Source organism: Dinoponera quadriceps, unplaced genomic scaffold, assembly GCF_001313825.1.
Source record: "Dinoponera quadriceps isolate SergipeBrazil2010 unplaced genomic scaffold, ASM131382v1 scaffold318, whole genome shotgun sequence".
In the NCBI taxonomy this organism is placed as follows: domain Eukaryota; kingdom Metazoa; phylum Arthropoda; class Insecta; order Hymenoptera; family Formicidae; genus Dinoponera; species Dinoponera quadriceps.
Window position 1 is genome coordinate 184,510 of NW_014554417.1, and position 20,739 is coordinate 205,248.

The 20,739-nt window shown below is 37.2% G+C and overlaps 3 protein-coding genes across 5 annotated transcripts; 2 read left to right on the forward strand and 1 right to left on the reverse strand.

Moving 5' to 3' along the window:
* Positions 1 to 31: 31 nt before the first annotated feature.
* LOC106748326 (transmembrane protein 115) lies at positions 32 to 3,460 on the forward strand. Its single transcript, XM_014626738.1, has 4 exons — positions 32 to 573; positions 1,129 to 1,384; positions 1,468 to 1,644; positions 1,769 to 3,460. Exons 1-4 carry the CDS (start codon positions 123 to 125, stop codon positions 1,968 to 1,970), a joined length of 1,086 nt encoding a protein of 361 aa, XP_014482224.1. The 5' UTR covers positions 32 to 122; the 3' UTR covers positions 1,971 to 3,460.
* A 2,329-nt stretch (positions 3,461 to 5,789) lies between these two features.
* On the reverse strand, positions 5,790 to 13,140 carry LOC106748298 (E3 ubiquitin-protein ligase Hakai-like). 3 transcript variants are annotated; one of them, XM_014626703.1, is made up of 5 exons: positions 13,034 to 13,140; positions 12,179 to 12,279; positions 10,042 to 10,353; positions 9,766 to 9,954; positions 5,790 to 7,313 (listed from the first exon to the last, which is right to left on the reverse strand). In XM_014626703.1, exons 2-5 carry the CDS (start codon positions 12,275 to 12,277, stop codon positions 6,570 to 6,572), a joined length of 1,344 nt encoding a protein of 447 aa, XP_014482189.1. In that variant the 5' UTR covers positions 12,278 to 12,279; positions 13,034 to 13,140; the 3' UTR covers positions 5,790 to 6,569. The 3 variants fall into 3 exon arrangements, with proteins under 3 accessions (XP_014482189.1, XP_014482176.1, XP_014482182.1); XM_014626690.1 differs by having other exon boundaries at positions 12,173 to 12,279; XM_014626696.1 differs by lacking the exon at positions 13,034 to 13,140 and adding an exon at positions 12,784 to 13,011 and having other exon boundaries at positions 12,173 to 12,279.
* A 173-nt stretch (positions 13,141 to 13,313) lies between these two features.
* On the forward strand, positions 13,314 to 20,733 carry LOC106748292 (CTL-like protein 1). Its single transcript, XM_014626683.1, has 13 exons — positions 13,314 to 13,404; positions 13,531 to 13,928; positions 14,226 to 14,371; positions 14,459 to 14,850; positions 14,931 to 15,020; positions 15,575 to 15,714; positions 15,796 to 15,982; positions 16,085 to 16,216; positions 16,310 to 16,454; positions 16,559 to 16,699; positions 16,793 to 16,952; positions 17,882 to 18,103; positions 19,291 to 20,733. The coding sequence occupies exons 2-13, from the start codon at positions 13,818 to 13,820 to the stop codon at positions 19,438 to 19,440; spliced, it is 2,016 nt and encodes a 671-aa protein (XP_014482169.1). The 5' UTR covers positions 13,314 to 13,404; positions 13,531 to 13,817; the 3' UTR covers positions 19,441 to 20,733.
* Positions 20,734 to 20,739: the final 6 nt, after the last annotated feature.

Sequence of the window (20,739 nt, forward strand, 5' to 3'; positions counted from 1 at the left end):
TCTATCTATCTATCTATCTCTCTCACTCACACACCTACCCTCTCTCTCTCTCTCTCTCTCTCTCCCTTCGCCAAGAAGAGGAGAGAGAGAGGTTAGGTTCGCGGAGGCTACTCGGTGGTAGGATGGCGGCGATCAAGGGCCTGGGTAGGAATATTCCCTACTTGAGGCAACAGGCGGCTGCCTTGCTGGGCAACACTAGCACCAGCGTCAAGTTCATCTGCGTGGTCGTGCTGTTTTCGTACTGCCTATCCTATTCCGAGGAAGCGGTGCGTATCCTGAGCGTAACGCCAGGTTACCTGCTGCCGCCGGCCTTCTGGTTCTGGACTGCGTTCACCTTCTGTTTCCTCGAAATACATTTCTGGGAAGTGTGCGCGGACATCGTCACCGTCGGCCTGTGCGGCAAACTGATCGAGCCGCTCTGGGGCGCCGTGGAGATGATGACGTTCTTCGCGATCGTCAATTTCGGCGTCGCAGTTCTCTCGGCGCTCTTCTATCTGTTCCTTTACATGTGCACCAACAATACGGATCTGCTCTTTAACATACACATACACGGCTTGGCCGGCTATATCGCAGGTATATCCTCTTCTCCGAGCTGATTTCACCTAGTCATTAACTGTGCGTGTTGCAAATGATACTGAAACTCATACACCGATCAAGAGTATCGCACAATTTGGTCGAGTATTTTCTATATCATTCACATACAAATATCCTAGACATTTTATCTTCCATTTCTTCTCTGAAGCGAGAATTTTGAAAGTTCTCAAGTAATGTGTAATTGTAAAATAAAATGCTATTTCTAAGATATTTATTTACATCAACTTATGATAAATTTATCTCTTTTTAAAAAGTAGGTATATTGAAATCACAGTTATTTTCTACATATAATCTATATGTAAATCTAAGTTCTTATTTATTACAGTACAGATATAATTGTTTTTCTTGATTTTTTATCTAACATCAAATGTTTTCATTGCTATTCAAATATGGAGTGGTATCATTTGATATCACTATATGGATTCTATTTGGATTCAATGAGTACAAGATATCTTTTATATAATGATATATTTTTATATTCTTTATAATATGTGTGACACAGAAAGTCTGCATAAATAATATTTTACTTTACAGGTGTTTCAGTGGCAGTGAAGCAAATAATGCCAGATCATATTTTAGTCAAAACACCTATCGGAAAGATTACCAATAGAAATATACCTCTAATGATCTGGATTCTGGGATTGATATTGTGGCTTGTGGGACTACTAGAAGGCACTCACCCCACTATGTTTTTCAGCGGATTATTGATGTCTTGGGTATACCTGAGATTTTATCAGAAACACAACAATGGTACACGAGGAGACATGGCGGATAATTTTACATTTGCGAGGTAAGAGAGAATCCCATAAACTGAACTGAACTTACAAGGAGATGAATAGAATAATTGCTTCACCTTGACCGCATTTTTCACAGCTTTTTCCCAAACGTCCTGCAACCACCGATAGCGGTGGTGAGTAATACAATTCATGGTTTCTTCGTGCGTATCGGACTCTGCCGGAAAGTAGTCAGGAGGTTCGACATGTCCAACACGCCGCCCGGTTTGGTTATTAATCTTCCCGGTATAGATCCTCACGATAGCGAACGACGCAGGTGAGTAGTTACGAAATAAAGCGCACGATACCACATACAAATGTTCAGTGTGTCGGACGTCGGCCTTGAAGCCCAGAGTTTTGCAAGTTCATTCTCATCTTTCCAATTGCTATCGATTTTACAGGCAAATAGCACTGAAAGCACTCAGCGAGAGGTTAGGCAAGGATAATGCGAAACCTTGGCAACAGGACAGAGCCAAGAAACACTCGCCAGTACCTCCTGCGGTCTCCATACCAATACCAGAGTCCACCACGCCCAAGCCGCTCGCATCTCCACTTATTCCGCAGGTTAACGTTAACATTCACAGTCATCCCGCTAGCACGTGATCACGCAAGACTGATTGATTTCAATAGGTTTTTAAACAAATCGGAAAGCTTCTAAAGAAACACAAGTATATGAGAGGCAGGTTTGTGATATGGCTGTACTCAATAATGAGTCTGGAAATTTCGAAATTTGGTATTTTTTTTTCAATTGCATATCCGCAAATGCAAAAGAATCCACGTTGCGGTTGTGATGATTTGGTTTCGATTCAAGTATTGTTTTCTATCAAGCAAGTCGACTGGACTCTATAATATCATTTCCGTGAAAATTGAAAGTATTGTGTCGTGAGTTGCAATTCGATCGATTAATACGTGTACCTGATATCATCGCGTTCGTTCAGTATCAGAACGCACCATGCATTTGTGACGGGATTCTGATTTCGTTGACGTACTTGTACTGCGTAAATATTCTCATTAGGAAGTAGTAGAATATCGTAGCCAATTGCGTACCTCGAGTTTTGATATATATTTTGACACCTGAAATGGAAGAAACCCCGGTATCACTATAAACCGATAATTATTGTTTATATATATATATATATATATATATAAATAATCTAAAAAAAGCTCATATATATATGTGTGTGTGCTTTCTTTTAGACTTGTATAGTCTTTGATATAATTTCTACACCGAGAGAGTCGATTGTAACTTTATAGTCGATGAAGTATCGTAGAAAAATTTTCCGATTAGAAAAATCGATATATTGCCATTTGAAGGAAGTTAAATCACTCACGACATAGTGAAAAGTGATAATTCCCTATTTTGCGTAACGGGTTTTACTTTGATATGGTACTTATCTTCTTGTATTGCGTTAATTAAACTCATCTCCGCTGTCGTGTAGTTGCTTGCTCGAATTTCACAGAATACTCCTTATTGATTATTATGCCATATTAACGCCGATTTAGAGATGGTCTTTAGAAGATTTTTGAGAACATACGGAACATGTAAGATTAATCTTTCCATCTTGTGATGATACTTTCCAAAAAACAAAAGAGTGTTCTTTGTTACATAAAGATTATTTAAAATGTCAACGAGAATGTGATGCAAGGATTTTAATATTTACATGAGAAAGACGACCTCATAGGTCAAGTAGCGTTATACGATTAGAGTCGCACTGTTTCATCAAAAAGTCCGATGACGATTTAATAATAACGTGTAATAAATAGATGCTTCCTGCGCAAACGTAATCCGGTTAGGACAAAATTAAGATTCAAGAAAGTGAACGAAATTTCAATATCTTACTTTATAGTAAATTTTGTACTATTAAAAAATGTACGATATCCTGTTATTAACTTATACGTATATGTTGAAATCGACTGGTTGGTGAAACGAGTTCAACGTCCAACATCTCAATTTAGACATGTATATTTTTTCAACTAAACGTGTTTGAAATTATAATCAGCATAATTCATTTTACGACATTTATTTAATGTACTGCAGAAATTCTATTTTTCATTGAAGTTTCTAACGTGGAGTTCTATATTAATATGTATAGAAATTTCGACTTCGACAGTATAATTTTTAATTTGGTAATTATTCAAATAATATCATTGGATGCAATGTATAAAATGAAATTATCAATGTGATTGCTCTAATAATTTCATTTTATATCGATATACATGTAATGTTATAAAGTGCATAGCACATTTTTTCATTTATAGATATACATTCATACATAAACGTAAATGGGAGTATATGGAAGATAGTTTGATTAATAATAATAATGATAATAATAATAACGAATAATGAGGTGTACTGTACATAAGACTCCACAATTACACAAATTTGTAAATATCATAAAGATTGATGTAAAACGTAAAGGGAACAAGATATTATAAAAAAAGGGAGGGGGGGCAGTGTGGTTATATATAGCGATATGTATATGATGGGATAAAATGGAAAAGTTGATACTATTTTTATGTATGACGTGATAAAGTTCTCGAAATATATGAGTGCGCGTTGAAAGTAACCTTGGCCCTCCGCTTGCATGGCGTTATTAATAAATCTTTTTAAGTACTTTTGTTATGTAACATTTAATCGATTAATATTTATTACTGCGAACGCCGCGGAAAGGGGGAGACCAAAGTTAGCTGCATGAATGAATTGAGTATTTGTTGAATTCACAAGCGAGGCATGTTTTAAGAATCTATAATATAATAATAATTATAACATATATGTACATGTTATATATCATTAGTTTTGTACATAAGTTACAGCCGTTACAATCTGTACAATATTAAAGTCTACCGACAAATGTGTACCGTTGATTTCATTGCCACCGTGTTTTGCAATTAATATTGTTAAAAAAATAAAAAAAAAGATAAACGGCGATACTTTTAAATCTTTTGATAATCCGCAACAATACGCTCGTACACTCGAGCGTCAGAAATACTTTAAAAAAAAATTAATGCATTTTTTATCAAGAGATATAACAGCTTTCGTGGTGTCGTGAAAAGAATTAACGTATCAATCTTAATTTGACAACAGTCTTTAATGGTACGAGTACTGTATTAATTAAGGCTCCTAAATATTTGGATATTTGATTATTCGGAAATTAGTACTGTTTCGACAATTCAAATCCACAGCGTTTGGATAATCCGATGAATATATAAGTTCAAACTATTGAACTAAAAAACGTACTGGAATGAGCATTGGCGTGGTGGGAGCTGTGGTTTGTTAGAAAGACTGTGCGACAAAGGCCACGTCTAAGTAGTATCTCGCTCTTTGTCTTATTAACATACAATATAGTCTACATAGGCTAAGATAAGACAAAGATGGACACAAACAGATAAAGATGGAAATACTACTTAGATACTTTCTCTTTCGGCATTAGATTATCTGCCAGAAACAAAGGCAGTGCTCATTTCACTATGTTCTTTAATTCAATGGTTCAAACCAAAGCTGAGATCTATTTCCGGATCCGAGGTCGCACCCGAATCTAAGTTCGCGGCGGAGTCGACCAAATATGATCGCGGCAACTTTAGATCCTTCTCGAATATTTATTTCCACGATGTTGATTGATTATCTCGAAATAATAATTGTAAATATAATTCCAGTTATAATGGTAAGTTAGAATGACTATAATAGTTTTATGTTTATGGCTGCGTTAGAAAACCCTATTTGGGTAGAGTAGCACTTAACTAATAATAAAGAAATCTGTGCTGATTTTGTCTTAATTGGTCAATTAAATGCTTTATCTGTCAAGAGATTTCCGAATGCAGCTTATGTATGAAAGGCTAAGAATTGTGTACTAAATTTTAACCTAGGAAGTGGTAGAGCATACATAACATTAACTGTACGGTCGGTATCATGTATGCTATACACCATTCCCTAGACGAAAAATTACACGATTTTCAACCTTATACATAATTCATAAAATTTTAAATCGCATAGCAACTCTAATTATTTATAATAATAGGGTATAATAATAGGTTATAATGACTTTAATTATAACAGTTTTGACCTTGGGTGAGTGAGTGTATGTGTGAGACTATAGTTAAAAAAATCACCTTTTCATGTTTTTTGTGAGAAAACCGAAAAAACTGCGAAAAAATGGAAAAAAAACCGGTTTCCCGAACCTTTAAAATTATATGTAAGACGAAAATCGCGCGATCTAGAGAATGATACAGTATACATGACGCCGACTGTTCATTAAGAGGGTTAATATCCCCTCATGAGATTGTCAAATATTCGAGAGAAATCTAAAGCTAGGTTTACACTGAGGGGCAAACAAACAAGGAACAAATAGAGGCGAATGTAAATTTTCGTTGTTACAATTTGGAAAATGTGCATGCCATAAACGAATCCGAACAAAACGTTTCGAGTTGATTTGCATATAATATGGTTTATTAAAGAAAATTCGTGCGCGTTCAGATGCGAATATATACATTCATATTACATATTCGCTGTTCGTTCACTCAATATATGTTCACCTCAAGTTGCTGCGATCGTTTCTGCCACGAACTTAGATCTGGATCCAACTTTGGATTTGTATCTCGGCTTTAATCTGAACTTGTATATGGATTACCCAGGTTTGAAGCGTCACATTTATCTGCTATCCGAAGCTGTGTTCCGATATTTACTGCTAGTAAAATTCAAAATCTATAGTTCGTGTTACATACACTATAGATTTTCAATACTGGCCATGAATAACAAAACGCAGCCCGAATAATCGAATATCCTGATAGTATCAGATCCAAATTGTGTGTGTGTGTGTGTGTGTGTGTTTGTATATGTGGCCGTAATATCAATATTCAGTAAACACAATGATAAAATGGAATATCAAAAGAATTGAAGGGACAACGAGAAGTAAAGTCACTTCCATTATGTAATAAAAACGTCTCTTATTATTATTAGCAACGCGTCATGTGTAAATTCGCACGCTTTTGAGCGTAATCGTGTCATCCAAAAACGTACAAAATTTCCAGCCCGAATCTCATTGATAAACGAGAATAACGGGTCCTCCCTAAATATATACGCACTATATAAACGGTCATTTACTGTAGGTTCAATATTCACGCATCACATAGTTACAACGCACAACAGCATAATGTCGACTCATAGGAGGGAGAATCTTGCCTCCCCTTTCCTTTCTTCATCTCCCTTTACCTATAAAACTGTTGCTGATGCTGCGACCATTGAGCTTGCGGCGGCGGGGGCGGCGGTTGCTGCTGCGACGGCGGCGGGCCGTATTGGGGTTCCTGTATGCCGTAACCGCTCGGCGACGGTCTTATGGAGGTCGGCGCCGACGACACGTACTGCTGCTGCTGCTGCTGCTGTTGCGGCGGCGGTGGCGGCACGTAAGACACCTGGGTCGGGTGCTGTGGCTGCGAGTAGTACTGTTGCGTCTGCGACTGCACCGGCGGCGGCACGTTGTAGCTGCCGTAATTTACCGGCGGCGGCGGCGGCGGCGGCTGATAATAATGATGGCTTTGCTGCGCGTGAAGCTCGTGCGTCGACAACGAGGAGGTGTCCTGGATGGGCACGGTGATGAGATTGGTGCGCATAGGGGCATTAGTCGGGGGCGGAGGTGGCGGTGGCGCGGCGCCCTGCGCGTAACCCGACTGCGACATCGACATCATCGACTGCTGTTGCCTGCCGTGCTGCTGCTGCCTGTGCTGCTCCAGCGGCTGCTGGCTCACCAACGAGTTCACCCGCGGGTCGTTACCCATGATCGGCGACACCATGTGCGACTGTACGGACTTGAGACGCGCGTTCTGCATCGGTACCGTTGACACCTTCGTCAGCTGCGCGTCCAGCTCGGACTTCGCGTGCACGTACTGCGGCGGATCCACCTGCATGCCCTGCACCTGCGGAGGCGCCGATATGTGCCGGTGATTGATGTGGGCCTGCAACAAACGTCGATTGAGAGACCGTGAAACAATGACGGACACTGCGAGCATCCACTGCCCATTTCTATCATCGTGGTTCAAAAAGTTCATCTCTCTAGCGACATCCAGTTAATCTAAGCTTGTCGAAATCATCGCTTTCTGAATGATTTGAGAATGCTCCCGAAGAATAGTAACTAACGAACTCGTATATTGGCTTTTAGAAGTAACGCATGGATATTTTATATAGTGCGATATTGAATACTAATATTTCTGATATTAATATTATTATATTATTGTATATAGAAGCATAAAGTGGTTTCAGCGAGTAACGCACGTGCCAAATTGTCTCAGCCGATCGTACACCGTGAATCAATTTTTCCTCACTTAAATCGATTCTGGTGTGATGATCACCGATCCCCGGTGATGTCATTATAAAGTCGATTCCTTTAGTATCCATTACCCCGTTACTGAATGAATTGGAAAGCAACTTTTTGATTCTCCTAGTTGTATTGCGAAGAACATTGCCAGGAGTCGAACCTGGATATTTCCCACATGCCGGGCGAGATGCTTTTTTTATTCGGCTACCGAGGCCTCGGCAATAACTCAGCACGTGCGTTACTCACAAAAACAATTTCACCCTCTCACAATATTAATATCAGAAATATTAATATTTAATATCGCACTATAATATCCGTGCGTTGCTCCTAAAAACCTAAACATACGCGTTAGTCACTAGTTTCTACCAATGATTTTCTCACGATTGAATGTACGTAAACTAAGTTCAATTTAAACAGTCAATATTGACTGTTTAGGGCCAGTTTCACAAATTTTGGTTAACTTAACCCTCTAAGGTGGATTTTCAACGTATTTAGGAAAATGGGGTTAGGTCTGACCTCATGCTTTGTTTCATTCATTTTTCATATAAAAATGTACAAAATGGATAAAAGAAGTAAATGATGTGAAATATTCCTTAAAAAGAGAAACAGTACATACACGTTGTAAAATAAACGATCCGTAGGGTCGCATCCGACACCAACCTTATAGTTAAAAGATTAATCGGCTGATTATTCCATTATAAATGACCAATCGCATTTGTTGTCAAGCAGAATTGACCAAAAATAATTAATCACGGTTGACGATTAACGAACGTTGTGAAACTGGCCCTTAAAGCTGGTTAACATGTGCTAATTTTCTCAGAATCTATTATTTTATTATAAGATAGACTCATCAATTTAGTAAGGCAAAAGATTCAAAAATAAATAAAAACACTTTTCATAAAAAACTTTTTATATCGCTCAAAGACATGACTCTGATAACATATGTCAAGATATAGGTCATTGGAGGTAGGTTAACCATTTACCAGGTCAGTTAAACATTTACCAAAATAAATAAAAATAAATAATAATAGTAAATTATAAACAATAAGTAATTATTAAAATATATTTTTCTATAACGTGACACGTATAAAATATTCGATTGTAAGTGCTGTAAAGTTTTAACACGAAAACGGTTGGAATTACATGAACGAACACTATAACCTTTTTTGTAAAAAACATAATTTCCTGCATTTTTTGTTTGAAAACTTTTTTTATAATGTTAATAATTTCGGATATATTCGTAATAAGACGTTTTTTAACATGTTTTTTCCAAGATGATGGTCGAAATACCGACCGAATTTTATTACCGTATTAGTAATCAGGAGCCAAAAATATATCGAAAATACGTGTACACGTTTAATTTTCTGGTGCTGTAGCTTTTTTAGGAGTTTACTATTTCTCTTATTAACACTTCACATTTATATTTACCGAATTATTTCTTATCACAATTGGAGATTTTTTTTATGTGAACATAAATTCTGCGCATTATATTGTGCATAAAGTCGGTAATATCATTACCAAGTTACAACCCTGTTATATTCATTTCCCACATAAATACAAAAAAGGAAATAAAAAAAGAATAATTACAGTTGTAGAATACCGCGTGCTTTCCAAGAATTATTGACTGCGTTCAGCAGAAAAAGTAGCTTAGTAAGTGCAGCGGAAAACGCTTATTAGCTATTTTTTTCGTTGAACATAGCCATTCGCTGTATAGATCGTAACAGAACAAAGACCAATGAAAGCTGTATTCGTATGTTCATTACCAGTATTGAAAATTTATAATACATGCAAGATAAACTATAAATTTTCTTAGTGCTGGCAATAAATATACGAATATAGCCGAAGACTGTACCATGAAAACATCTCTCGCATTTGATACCTCAAGTCTGTTAATGTAATATTGAATCAATCAACATTCTCTATTCGTAAGTTATATCACACGAGTTATAAGTTTAATTAAACGTACTAGATGTAACACTGATAGAAACCAATCAGCTGCATCCGCTCTTTCAACTGAGCTCCTTTTATAATCCGAGTTTTAATAAACTAAACCGAATTTGGTAGAAATAGGTTGATGTCTAATCTCGTTTTACCTGCAGATCCCGTTGACTAAGGTAAGTTCTTCGACACCCTGCATTCCCATATCTCGTTCCACCATGTGTGCACATGAACACAGTACCCAAACCGGTTTGCTCCACCCGGGTCACCTTTTCCACGCAGCGAGGACAAACTTTGTCCTCTCTCTTGGCGCAAGAAAGGCAAAACACATGTTTGCAGGGTATCTGAAAGCACACAGTACGATGATTGAAATCGCCGAGTCGACATATAAGAAGTGAACAAGTCGCCTTATTTGCCACAATCAAACACACCATACGACCGTAGATGAGGATAGGCTTCGAACATTTGTCGCAGCAGTGTATCATAGGGTTCAATACTTTCTCTCCAATAAGATTAACTCGATGATCCCATCGCAGACGAAGCATCGGCTCCGGCGGCCCCCGATTGATGGTCGTGAAGGTTGGCGCTTCCAATTGTGAAATATCAGCCTCCAGGTCAAATTGCTGTTCGATTGAAGGTGGCTGAGTCACAGGTGCTTCTTGTTCTTCTGGTTCACCGGTACATGGCTCCATCGTGGTTTCTTCCGTTTGCTGCGTGGTGTCTTCATCGTCGCTTTCAATAACCTGATGATAATTCCAGTATATATTATAATTACAATCGAATCTATAAAGAGTAAGCCTTTAAGCTTTTACTTGCTTTAAACCCTAAATTGTAATTCCTGATAAAAGACGTATTTTGTATTGCCAGAAGTCGCAACTCCCTTAGCTTGAAATAGTTGGTCCGTTAAACCATGTTCTTAGCTCCATATTGATGGAAATCTATAGACTATCTACATGTCTGTAAAATTAAAAAACGATTGATCATTCGCAAGATATGCGCAATCAAAAATTACACTTTTTATACATATTCCTTGAAATTAATGTCCGATTTTTATTTTTTTCTAAAACCATATTTAGGATTTTAATGAAAATCTATGTGACATTAAAAATTAACAATAGATATATACAAAAATTTCAGAATTGATTTTGTTTTGAAAACATAACCAGAGGAAATTTAGTTTACAATAATATCTACGATATTGTACATATATTTAAATATTTATATATCACTTTCTATTATGTACGCACCTTTATTAGCTCAACAGACATATAAATAAAGCATTAAGAAAGAAAATAAAAAATAAATAAATAATATCTCTGTATTTCTTAATATTGTGTGTATATTTGTCTTAAGTCAGCGGCACATGATGCTTGTTTTCGTGCTGGATTGTTTGCTGAATGGAAATATTGCGTTTTGATTGGTGTATTGTCATCCATTTTTGGAAATACACCAATCAGAACGCAGTATTTCTATTCAGTATGAAAACAAGCATCGTGTGCTGCTAGCTTTAATTTCGCGCTCAAAATTAACATTTATTGCTTAGATAATTAAATAAAGTTTTAGGAAAGTATTTTTTTTCTTTCGTAAAAAGTTCCGAAATCAACCGAGAAAAGGGCGACCTCGGGTGAAGATCTACGATCAGATTTCATTGAAGATTTGACTCGCTGAGTGATAACATAATCGACAACGCAATAAATAATAAATTTATGCAGGGATCCTTTAATATCGCTCTTGAAAGCCTGGCATTACGGAGCAACTACCTTAAAGCTTTAACACTTTGCAGTTTGTGCTCCGAATGAAGTCGCGCTCTCTGATTTGAACAAACTGAGCCCACGAATCATACTTATTGTTAGCCATACTTTTTCAACTGCAAATAAATATAGATATAAAAGGATTTGTTAAAATTAAAGCACATGAGTCTTTCGATTGTAAACTTTTCTCTTATCAATGAATATAATACTTTCTCATCAGTCTCTTATCAATGAACATAATTAATTCTAATTCTTACATTTATTTTTATTTGTTTTAGATAGACAAAGATAGTAGTTTTTTTTTCTGAGAAAAGTTCAAACATACAGGCATATTGATCTTTTGAGATTATAAACATTGCTGAGATTTCTATATGATAAAACATATTGTAGACTTACTTTGAGAATTGTCTATTATAATTGATTGTAAGAAACTCTATATATCTTCTGCAAATGCGATAATATAATTGTCCGATGAAAAATCTTCACTGAATATAGTTTGATGTTTACATTTTTTAAATATTACCAAGTATATTTTACCGTTGCTTTTCTTCACATACCTATCTTCAATCATAAACATATATATCGTTAATGTTTTCACATTGCAATGATAGTGAAACCATTGGTGAACTGCAATGTTGAGATTCACGCGACAATGCTATGTTAACGAATGTTAACTTGCTTAAAGTTTAAGGATTAAGACTTTTAACAATGTGAAAAACATCTTGTACCAGAAATTAAGTCACAATTCAGAGTCAAGAACCAGTCTAAAATATTCGCACGATTGAAGGCTCAGGTTAAAAAACTTTTCTACCTTGACCTGCTTTTTAGATCTGCCTCTGGCCCGACCTCGAGCACGTCCGCGAGCTCTGCCACGAGTTCTGCTGCCCCTCATCCTCTTTCCACCGTTCTCCTCCATGGCTGAAATGAAATTGAATTCTATGGGCGAGTTCCACTTGACGCTCGCAACAAGGCGAGCGTCATTCTATCTTTATTTAACACCCAGCGAGAAACAAAGATAAAATGACGTTGAAATGGAACTTGCTCTATGTTACACTTAACTTCTGCTAGAAATTGCTATAAATCTAAATATATAGAACGTCGGACTAATTTTATAAGAGTTATTTCTATACATAGGAATTTTGTTTTTACAAGCAATAAAATACGATCAGCAATGATGTCAATTTCCAAATATAAATTCAAAACATCAAGGAGTTAAGATCGAGTTTGGGCTCAAAGCAGATTTGTCAAACCATCATTTGTCTAATTATATCAACAAGCAGAAGACAGAGAGAGAGAGAGAGAGAGACAGAATTTTGTTTTTTATCATCTCTCGAAACGAACGCAAATTGTTGGTTAACAAATAGCGGTGATCAGTGAGGCCGAGTGACATTTGGAATGACCAAAGATCTCAACACAAGTTACGTTCGGAAAATTGATATTCGGCGAGCTATCTCGAAGTATGCTATCAGCACGCTACTAGATGGACTTTTTTCTCCTCGGGAAAACCGAATGTTTTTGACACTCGTCGCCGATAATCGTCGTGTTCCAGATATGCCTCGAATAGGTTATGTTACATGAACGTTGCCACAAATACGGTAGACGACAACGACGACGATGTGGAGGCCGAGATTCCCGATAACGTCGTTGTATTTACGCACCGCGCGCTACTTACGGCTTGGAAGACGATTAAACGGGGACGTTTGTTTTGTTAAGGCCGCTGGTGTTTCCGCAACATGCCGTCGACTCGCGCGAACGAATGGCGCGGTTGCGTGCCATAACACAATCCCTTCGCGACCGCCTCCGTCGAGGCGCGACCCGCCGCGCGTGACGTAGGCGCTTGTTACCGTGGAAACGATGCTACGCCGCTGAAATACGTAGTCTCAGGGCTGTCCCCGCACTGAAAATATCCCTTCTCACCTTTCGCCGCTGCGGAGTTTGCGCGTTGTCGATTCTATTATCATTCAGCGAGTCGAATTTTTAGCGAAATCTGATTACAGATCTTCACCCGACGCCGCTCTTTTTCACCGGTCGGAATTTTTCACGGTAAAGAACGAAGAATTGACGTACACTGTATTATTTGTAGGATAAATCAGACGAATGTATTCGAATTTTTCGGATACTTGTCACAACAAACACCCCGTAATAAACACCCTTGTTTTGTTTAATCAGGAAGCAACATGGCGATTATTATCGCTCGTGTTGAATCCGAACTCCCCCGCGAGATCACGTCGATATCTGGTCACAATTGTGATCGAATAAAAATGCATGTCTCGACGCCTTCCCCCTGCGTTGGTTACGTCACGATTACGGCACTGGACTGGTGTGGAGTCGCAGGTACTCGCGAACACACAGTCCGGATCGAGAGGGACGCACAACGATAACAACACCACGAACGTTCTTAGCGTAGTACCGTAGTTTAGTGGCGTAGCGGCAATTCGCAGGACGTCGTCAGAGAGATGTCCTGTTGCACCGGCGACAAGAATGAGGACCGGGCCGAGCCGACGCGAGTGCGGGGCTGCACCGACGTCTTCTGGCTCTGCCTCTTCATTGCGTTCTGGTTTCTGATGGTATGTACGAATGGTGTTTACTCGTGTACACTCAGCCACACGTTGCTTTTTTGAAACAAAGATACACCTGGGAAGCGATATTATTATAACTGAAACCAAATCAAATTGACTGTATTTATTTATCTATAGTTTTTGATAATTTGCGAAAGGATTTTGTAAATATATTTAAATTTATGCTGTTACATTTTAATCCCTTCAAAGAGAATATATTTGAAATTTAATTTTCTTACCTGTAATAAGGGAGGGGAGGGGGTCCTTTCGAAATTTGTGATCTGATATGTGACGACTTGTTTACAGATCTTGATCGCAGCCTTCGCCATAGTCTACGGTAACCCCTTGCGTCTTATAAACGGATACGACAGCTTTGGGAATACATGCGGTATGAAGAATAATCCAAAGTTTGGTAGGATGGAACTGTCTGGGCAGGATACCAGCGATAAACCGTTAATATCTCATCTTCTCGTCTCTACCGAGTGTCTATCTTCTATGGTAGTATATTCTAAAAATGGATATTATGTTACGTGTTCCAGTTTTCTGTTCTTCCTGGATATAAATAACGTTACGCAGTCGTTGAAAATCTGCGTGAAGCAATGCCCGGACAGGACTCTGAAGTCAATGAAAGATATCTGTGATTTTTACGAAAAAACTGGATCGCAATTGTGCCATGACAGACCCGGCAGTGATTTCAGTGCGTGTAACAGCGGCAGCAGCAAATTCAAGAACGGATCTTGCCCGGAGCTGCCAGTTTATCCCAGTACACCGGTGTTGAATCGTTGTATCCCTAAGGCGATTCATGACGTGAGCGAAACGATAATATCGAATTTGTACGGCCTAATCAATTCGTGGGACGTTATCGAGCAAGTTCTGGGGGACTTGTATAAAACCTGGAGGGAGATCCTAGCGCTGTCTTTTCTGGCTTTTGGTAAAAATTTGCCGCATACCGCTGTATCGCGATTTGCAGAGGAATTTATTTGAACACTCATGTCTAATTCTTTCTTTTAGTTTTATCGCTTTTTATGATAGCAATCTTTCATTTACTGGCGAGTATTGTGACGTGGATCGTGATAGTACTCGTAAGCATTGCTTGTGTAGGTGAGTTTCATTCAGAAATATTAATACAGGGAAACGTGTTTTTCTAAAGTATAAAAAATTGGATTGCGTTGTAAATTAATATCGTTATATAAGCGGATGATGTTTGCAGCAACAGTATCGTATTGTATGTCTCAGAATGAAAATCATTATCGGAACAAAAATATGGAGCGCGTTTGTGAAGTCGATATTTTTGCGAGTTATTGTTAAACAATTATAAGTCGCTTAAATATCTGCATCTGCCCATCCGATACATATGATTATTGATTACGGCAAGTTTCAGAAGCAAACAAACGAAATATTTTAGAAGAAATTGGAGAAGAGACGAGTGTAAAAATAAATCTAGTTACATTATTACATCGTATACTTACATTTCATAACTCCAATTATGATTTTTTAAATGTACTTTTCTAAAATCTGCAAAAATAATTGTGCAGTTGTGAGACGAGAGATGAATCTACGATAATATGACGTATGACTGTGATAAGCAAATATCTCAGCTTATTTGGGATATTGAAAATTATACGATAAGTCACGACAAAAACTTTAATTTTTAGGCGGCACTGTACTTTTATGGTGGACATACATAGACATTAAGAAAACATTGGACAAGACGGACCCGAACCAACTTTTGGAGGAATCTGTCAGAAACGAAAGAGCGTTCCTTGCGTTCTCCATCATCGCTACCGTTATCACTGTATGAGTTTATAATAATATAAACAAATATCAATTGATATCTTGAATAGTTCTCCAATTTAACAATATTCATTTTCTGCAGATTATCTTATTGTTCCTCTCATGCATATTACGCAAACGTATCTGTTTTATGGCAGCGCTTTTCAAGGAAAGCGCCAAATGCCTGGCGGAATTGCCCGGCTTGTTTTTCCAGCCGTTCTTAACGTTCGTGGCTTTAATACTGTTCTTCGTCTTTTGGGTTGCCGTAATACTGTGTCTCGCAACAGCCAGTGAGTACTCTGCATAGTCTTCATTAGCGGGAAATATTTTTAAATAATTATTACACGATCGGTTGGCGATAAATTGGTCTCTACGCGAAAGCTCCATTGCAGATTACCCGGAAACCAAGTCAGTGCAAATGTACAAGAACAATATATTCGAGCCTTTGAATTTAAGCTCAGTCGGTGAGAACAGCCCGTTGGTCGAGGAGAAGAAGATAGACTTTTCTCTCGACAGTTTCAAAAGTAACGTATCACACATTCCGATATATAACTTCCTGTCATCATTGACGAGAATAAGCAAAAAGAGAGATAAAATAACGAGTTGTTAAACTTTAGCGTTCACCCTTGTGGAGTACGTCGATGCAACGTGGGTGAAGTATATGTGGTGGGTATATCTCATAGGGCTAATATGGGTATCGGAATTTATCGTTGGATGTCAAGTCATGGTGATATCGGGCGCCGTCGCGCACTGGTATTTCAGGTAACACTTGACGCCGTTGTGTGACATTCATTTTTGGTTCTACAATCATTTTCACGATTCCTATATATCTCTCTCTCTCTCTTTCTCTCTCTCTCTTCCGTCAGAGGTAAAGACGCCAGTGCATTCCCAGTGTGTTCATCTATAGGACACTTGGTCTACTACCACTTGGGATCTGTGGCGTGTGGCTCGCTCTTGATAACGATCTTCAAATTGCCCAGGCTAATCCTAACGTATCTGCATGCCAAGTAAGTTTTTCTCCCGGCAAATAAGAGGGACCTCCGGTCTGCACCCTTGATCTCGTATACGCGTTATTAATCCTGTCGCTTTACCCCCTGCAGATGTGAGAAGACTAAAGAAACGTCCCCGTGCTCGCAGTGCGGTTTGAAATCTTGCATCTGCTGTTTCTACTGCTTAGAGAAATTCATTCGATACATGAATCACAATGCCTACACCGTCGTCGCTATAGAAGGCACCCACTTTTGTAACGCTGCCAAAATAGTACGTTTTGATATTAATATGTCTCCGTGATATCTGCATGGAATAGACTAAAAAAAAGGAAGCCAACAATTGCATCTCAATTGCATTTAACTGTAACTATTGAATAATACGCGCGCACTCTTACGTCAGAAAAAACTCGCCTCATTTCTTCTCTAAAAATGGATTATTAATTTAAAAAGTCTTTAACTTTTTATGTTTCCGATATCAAGGAGTACGAATTTTATGTCAAAATTAAATAATGTTTAATCTCCAATGCACTGTTTTCTGTTTAATGCGTACCTTAATTTAGTTTGTTTTATTGGATTTCTTTCTTCCGCGTTAACTTGGAGACTAAGATTATGCTTTCATAATATTTTTTGCAATAATTTTTAAAACAAAAACAAAGATGTAAAATCCTATCACTGCAGCCTTTTCATGGGGACGCACTTCAGGATCATGATTCACATCATAAACAAATGCACAAAGGTAAATTGCGTTTATCATTTTCGGAAATATTTATTAAAGTTTCATTTGACTTAACCAAAAATATTATTAGAGTACAATCTTAGTCCTCAAATCAATGTAGAAAGAAGAAATCTAATAAACTAAATTAAGATGCGTACTAAACAGAAAACGGTATCGGAAATTGAATTGGAAAACGATATCGGAAATTGAAAATTATTTATTTTTTATTATATTTTTTTTAATTCATATTATTTAACCCCGAAAATATAAAATTAAATTTTAAATTCAATAATATATTTTTAGCGAAGAAATGAGGCGAGTTTTTTCCAGTGCAAGAATACGCGCAATAATGTGCTCGTACCACTTAAGTGATTAATAATAATTATATAGATATAATTATAAATAATCTAATCTTATTATGTTTTACGTAATATCATTTTAAATATTAGTAAAAAAAAATTTATAAATATAATTATTTCTTTCAGGCTTTCACAACACTTGTTAATAACGCTCTGCAGATAGCTGTAATCAACGGATTCGGCGATTTTATATTATTCCTAGGAAAATGTTTCGTCACGGCGGCGACTGGAAGTATCGGATTAATTTTCATGAAACAAGACCCGCGGTTACATTTCTACGCCGCCCCGATCTTCGTGACTTGTGTTTTCTCATTTTTCATCGCTCATTGTATAATTTCACTTTACGAAGTAAGTTGTGTATCACACACACACAAACGTGCACGCAGCACACAACACACACACACACACACACACAAAGAGAGAGAGAGAGAGAGAGAGAGAGAGGAATTACTGGAAAACGTTTCCTTATCACAAAGAAATCGAATATTTTTTCAACGTGACGGTTGTCCGGTACACAATGCGTTAATAGCCCGTTAAGTATTAGACCAAAAATTTCTGCAACGCTGAATCGATTGTGGTGCGGATATTTGATGGCTTGCACGCTCATCGGACCTCACACATTTAGATTGTTTTTTTTGGGTACGGCAAAATCAAAAGTTTATAACGACATTCCCACAACACCGGGCGATATGAGAAAACGGATTAGAATCGCATGTGATAATATTAGTGAGGAAATTATAAGGACGGTCAGAGAATCATTCATTACTCGTTTACAGAAATATGTTGAAGTTAACACTCTTTGTCCTAAGCCTTAGGTCGGAGTAGCGCGTAGACAACTGCTGAAGCCCGAGTATAACTCGGGCCTGGCTATTTAATTCCATACTTTTCTGCTTAAAATTGATATATTGGTTGCTAAGTTACAACACATACATCAACAATGAAACTTTTTTAATAGACATCAAAATTGTCCAGGATCCCATTAATAAATCATCTTTAAGGCCAAGGCTTCAAAGTGTTAATAAATATCACTTTGAACACTTGTTAAAATAAATTTTAATCATTCTGTTATGGTTATTTCACTATTTGCATCAATCTTTCAACTTTTATGAATTTCTTGTATTCAAGGTCATGTGAAGGTCGTAGTGTTATATACCGTTGGATTCGTCTTGACCTCGGCTATCATGTAGTGATGATAAAAATGTCATTCCATTTAAGAAAGACTTTTTGCCTATCATAATATTATGCCTTTTTGGCCTTTTATGTCATATCATAATATTTACTCCTACAAACTAACCAATCTTTTCCTCTGACATTTATCATAAAAAACAAGCGAGATATTTCAGATGCTCGAGTTAGGTGGGACACCCTGTGTGTGTGTGTGTGTGTGTGTGTGTGTGTGTGTGTGTGTGTTTATTTATTTATTTATTTATTTACTTATTTATTTATTTATTTATTTGTTGTCCAACTGATATTCTTCAATGTATTTATCAAGTCATCAAGTCAAACACTTTATAAGAACTCTTGTTACTTTTCAGACTGTCATCGACACGTTATTTTTGTGTATATGTGAAGACAAGAATTTGAACGGTGAGAATGGAAAGTGGCGCCAATCTGCATTAATACAAGTAGGAAGCTCTAGCAACAATGCGAACGGACAACACGAATTGGCACCGATAAACGAATAAGTATCTGATATTTCTTCGTCCTTTACGGTAGCTCTTTTATATACGTACTCTTTAATAATCCCAGAATACTTATTTTCATGTACACATACTTATTTTACCACCTCGCATATTTAAAGAGATTAATTTAGAGACTAATGGGAATACATTCCTTTCAACATTCACGCATATAGTATCCATATCTGTGTACAAACACAATTTTACAATTCGTTGGGAAAGATTTCTGCAAAGACTAGAAATGTTCAAAATGTAGAATCATGTGTGTGGTAAATTGTTTTTAGCGTATTTATAATATGAATGTTACGAACAACGATAACACAAGACATTACTTTTATATAATAGTATACAATCGCGTAATATATATTATGACTCTATTGTGGTATTCAAATACGGATAATCGTCCGTCAAGAGTACAAGTCCTTTTTATATGCCGCCATTAGAGTTTATTTAACCTGAGTTATTATCGCACTTTTTACTTTCGCAAGGAAGATATTTGAATAATTGTGATTTATCGCGTTTTTTGAGAAACGCTTGACACGCAAAGATTTCGAAGCCGAAGGATTCGCAACTTGATAACGGAAGAAAATCAATTTTATTCTCAAAACGGACATTATTCTCGGAACAGTATAAACACATTATATTTAATTATTTGTAAATTTATGAAAAAATGTTTCTGAATTGAAATCCAGACGGTATCCAATCAGTTGCGTATTTTGAGATACATAATCTGTTTGTGCTTGATGCCAACTCTATCTACTATTTGATTTTAAAGCGTATTTCCTAATTTTTGCGGGATTATTGAGAAAAAGATAATTTTTCAGACCACGACACATATTTTATTTTTATATAAGAATTTTATATGATTCTTTATAAATGTGTCTTTAATTCGGTAAATATACGAATGATGAACAAAACATAAATTAGGCTTATATATAAAGTCTTTTTTAAGCATTTAATGTTATGTTATCATAGTGTCTTTACATGTGTCATGAAGTGTCTACTGTGTCTTAGAGATCTTTGGTATAAGAGAGATAATATAAGTATATTATATTACTGATATTGTAATATTACTAATATTATATTACTGACATATATATGTGGCGGTCGAAACAACCGGCGGTAAAAACAACGGCTGTTCGCACGAGTAAATTCCTGTTTGTTTCGTGAGTAATTTGTTCTTCAGCGGGGTCCCTGAGGACCCCGGAGCGTTCTCTTGTTTAAAACCTCAAACGTCGCGGACGCGCTCGCGAGTGTTCCTCGCCACCGATTCTCTTCGTAAATTGTACTCGACGCTCCGGACTA

Bases quoted from the DNA above. Each gene is read 5' to 3' on its own strand.
- LOC106748326 (XM_014626738.1), top strand. From the start codon at position 123: ATGGCGGCGATCAAGGGCCTGGGTAGGAATATTCCCTACTTGAGGCAA. The intron at 574-1,128 runs GTATATCCTCTT...TTTACTTTACAG, and splicing joins CTTGGCCGGCTATATCGCAG to GTGTTTCAGTGGCAGTGAAG. The intron at 1,385-1,467 runs GTAAGAGAGAAT...CATTTTTCACAG, and splicing joins GATAATTTTACATTTGCGAG to CTTTTTCCCAAACGTCCTGC.
- LOC106748298 (XM_014626690.1), bottom strand. From the start codon at position 12,277: ATGGAGGAGAACGGTGGAAAGAGGATGAGGGGCAGCAGAACTCGTGGC. The intron at 10,354-12,172 runs GTAGAAAAGTTT...AATTATCATCAG, and splicing joins GATCTAAAAAGCAGGTCAAG to GTTATTGAAAGCGACGATGA. The intron at 9,955-10,041 runs GTGTGTTTGATT...GTGTGCTTTCAG, and splicing joins TCCTCATCTACGGTCGTATG to ATACCCTGCAAACATGTGTT.
- LOC106748292 (XM_014626683.1), top strand. From the start codon at position 13,818: ATGTCCTGTTGCACCGGCGACAAGAATGAGGACCGGGCCGAGCCGACG. The intron at 15,021-15,574 runs GTGAGTTTCATT...TTTAATTTTTAG, and splicing joins CGTAAGCATTGCTTGTGTAG to GCGGCACTGTACTTTTATGG. The intron at 15,983-16,084 runs GTGAGTACTCTG...GCTCCATTGCAG, and splicing joins ACTGTGTCTCGCAACAGCCA to ATTACCCGGAAACCAAGTCA.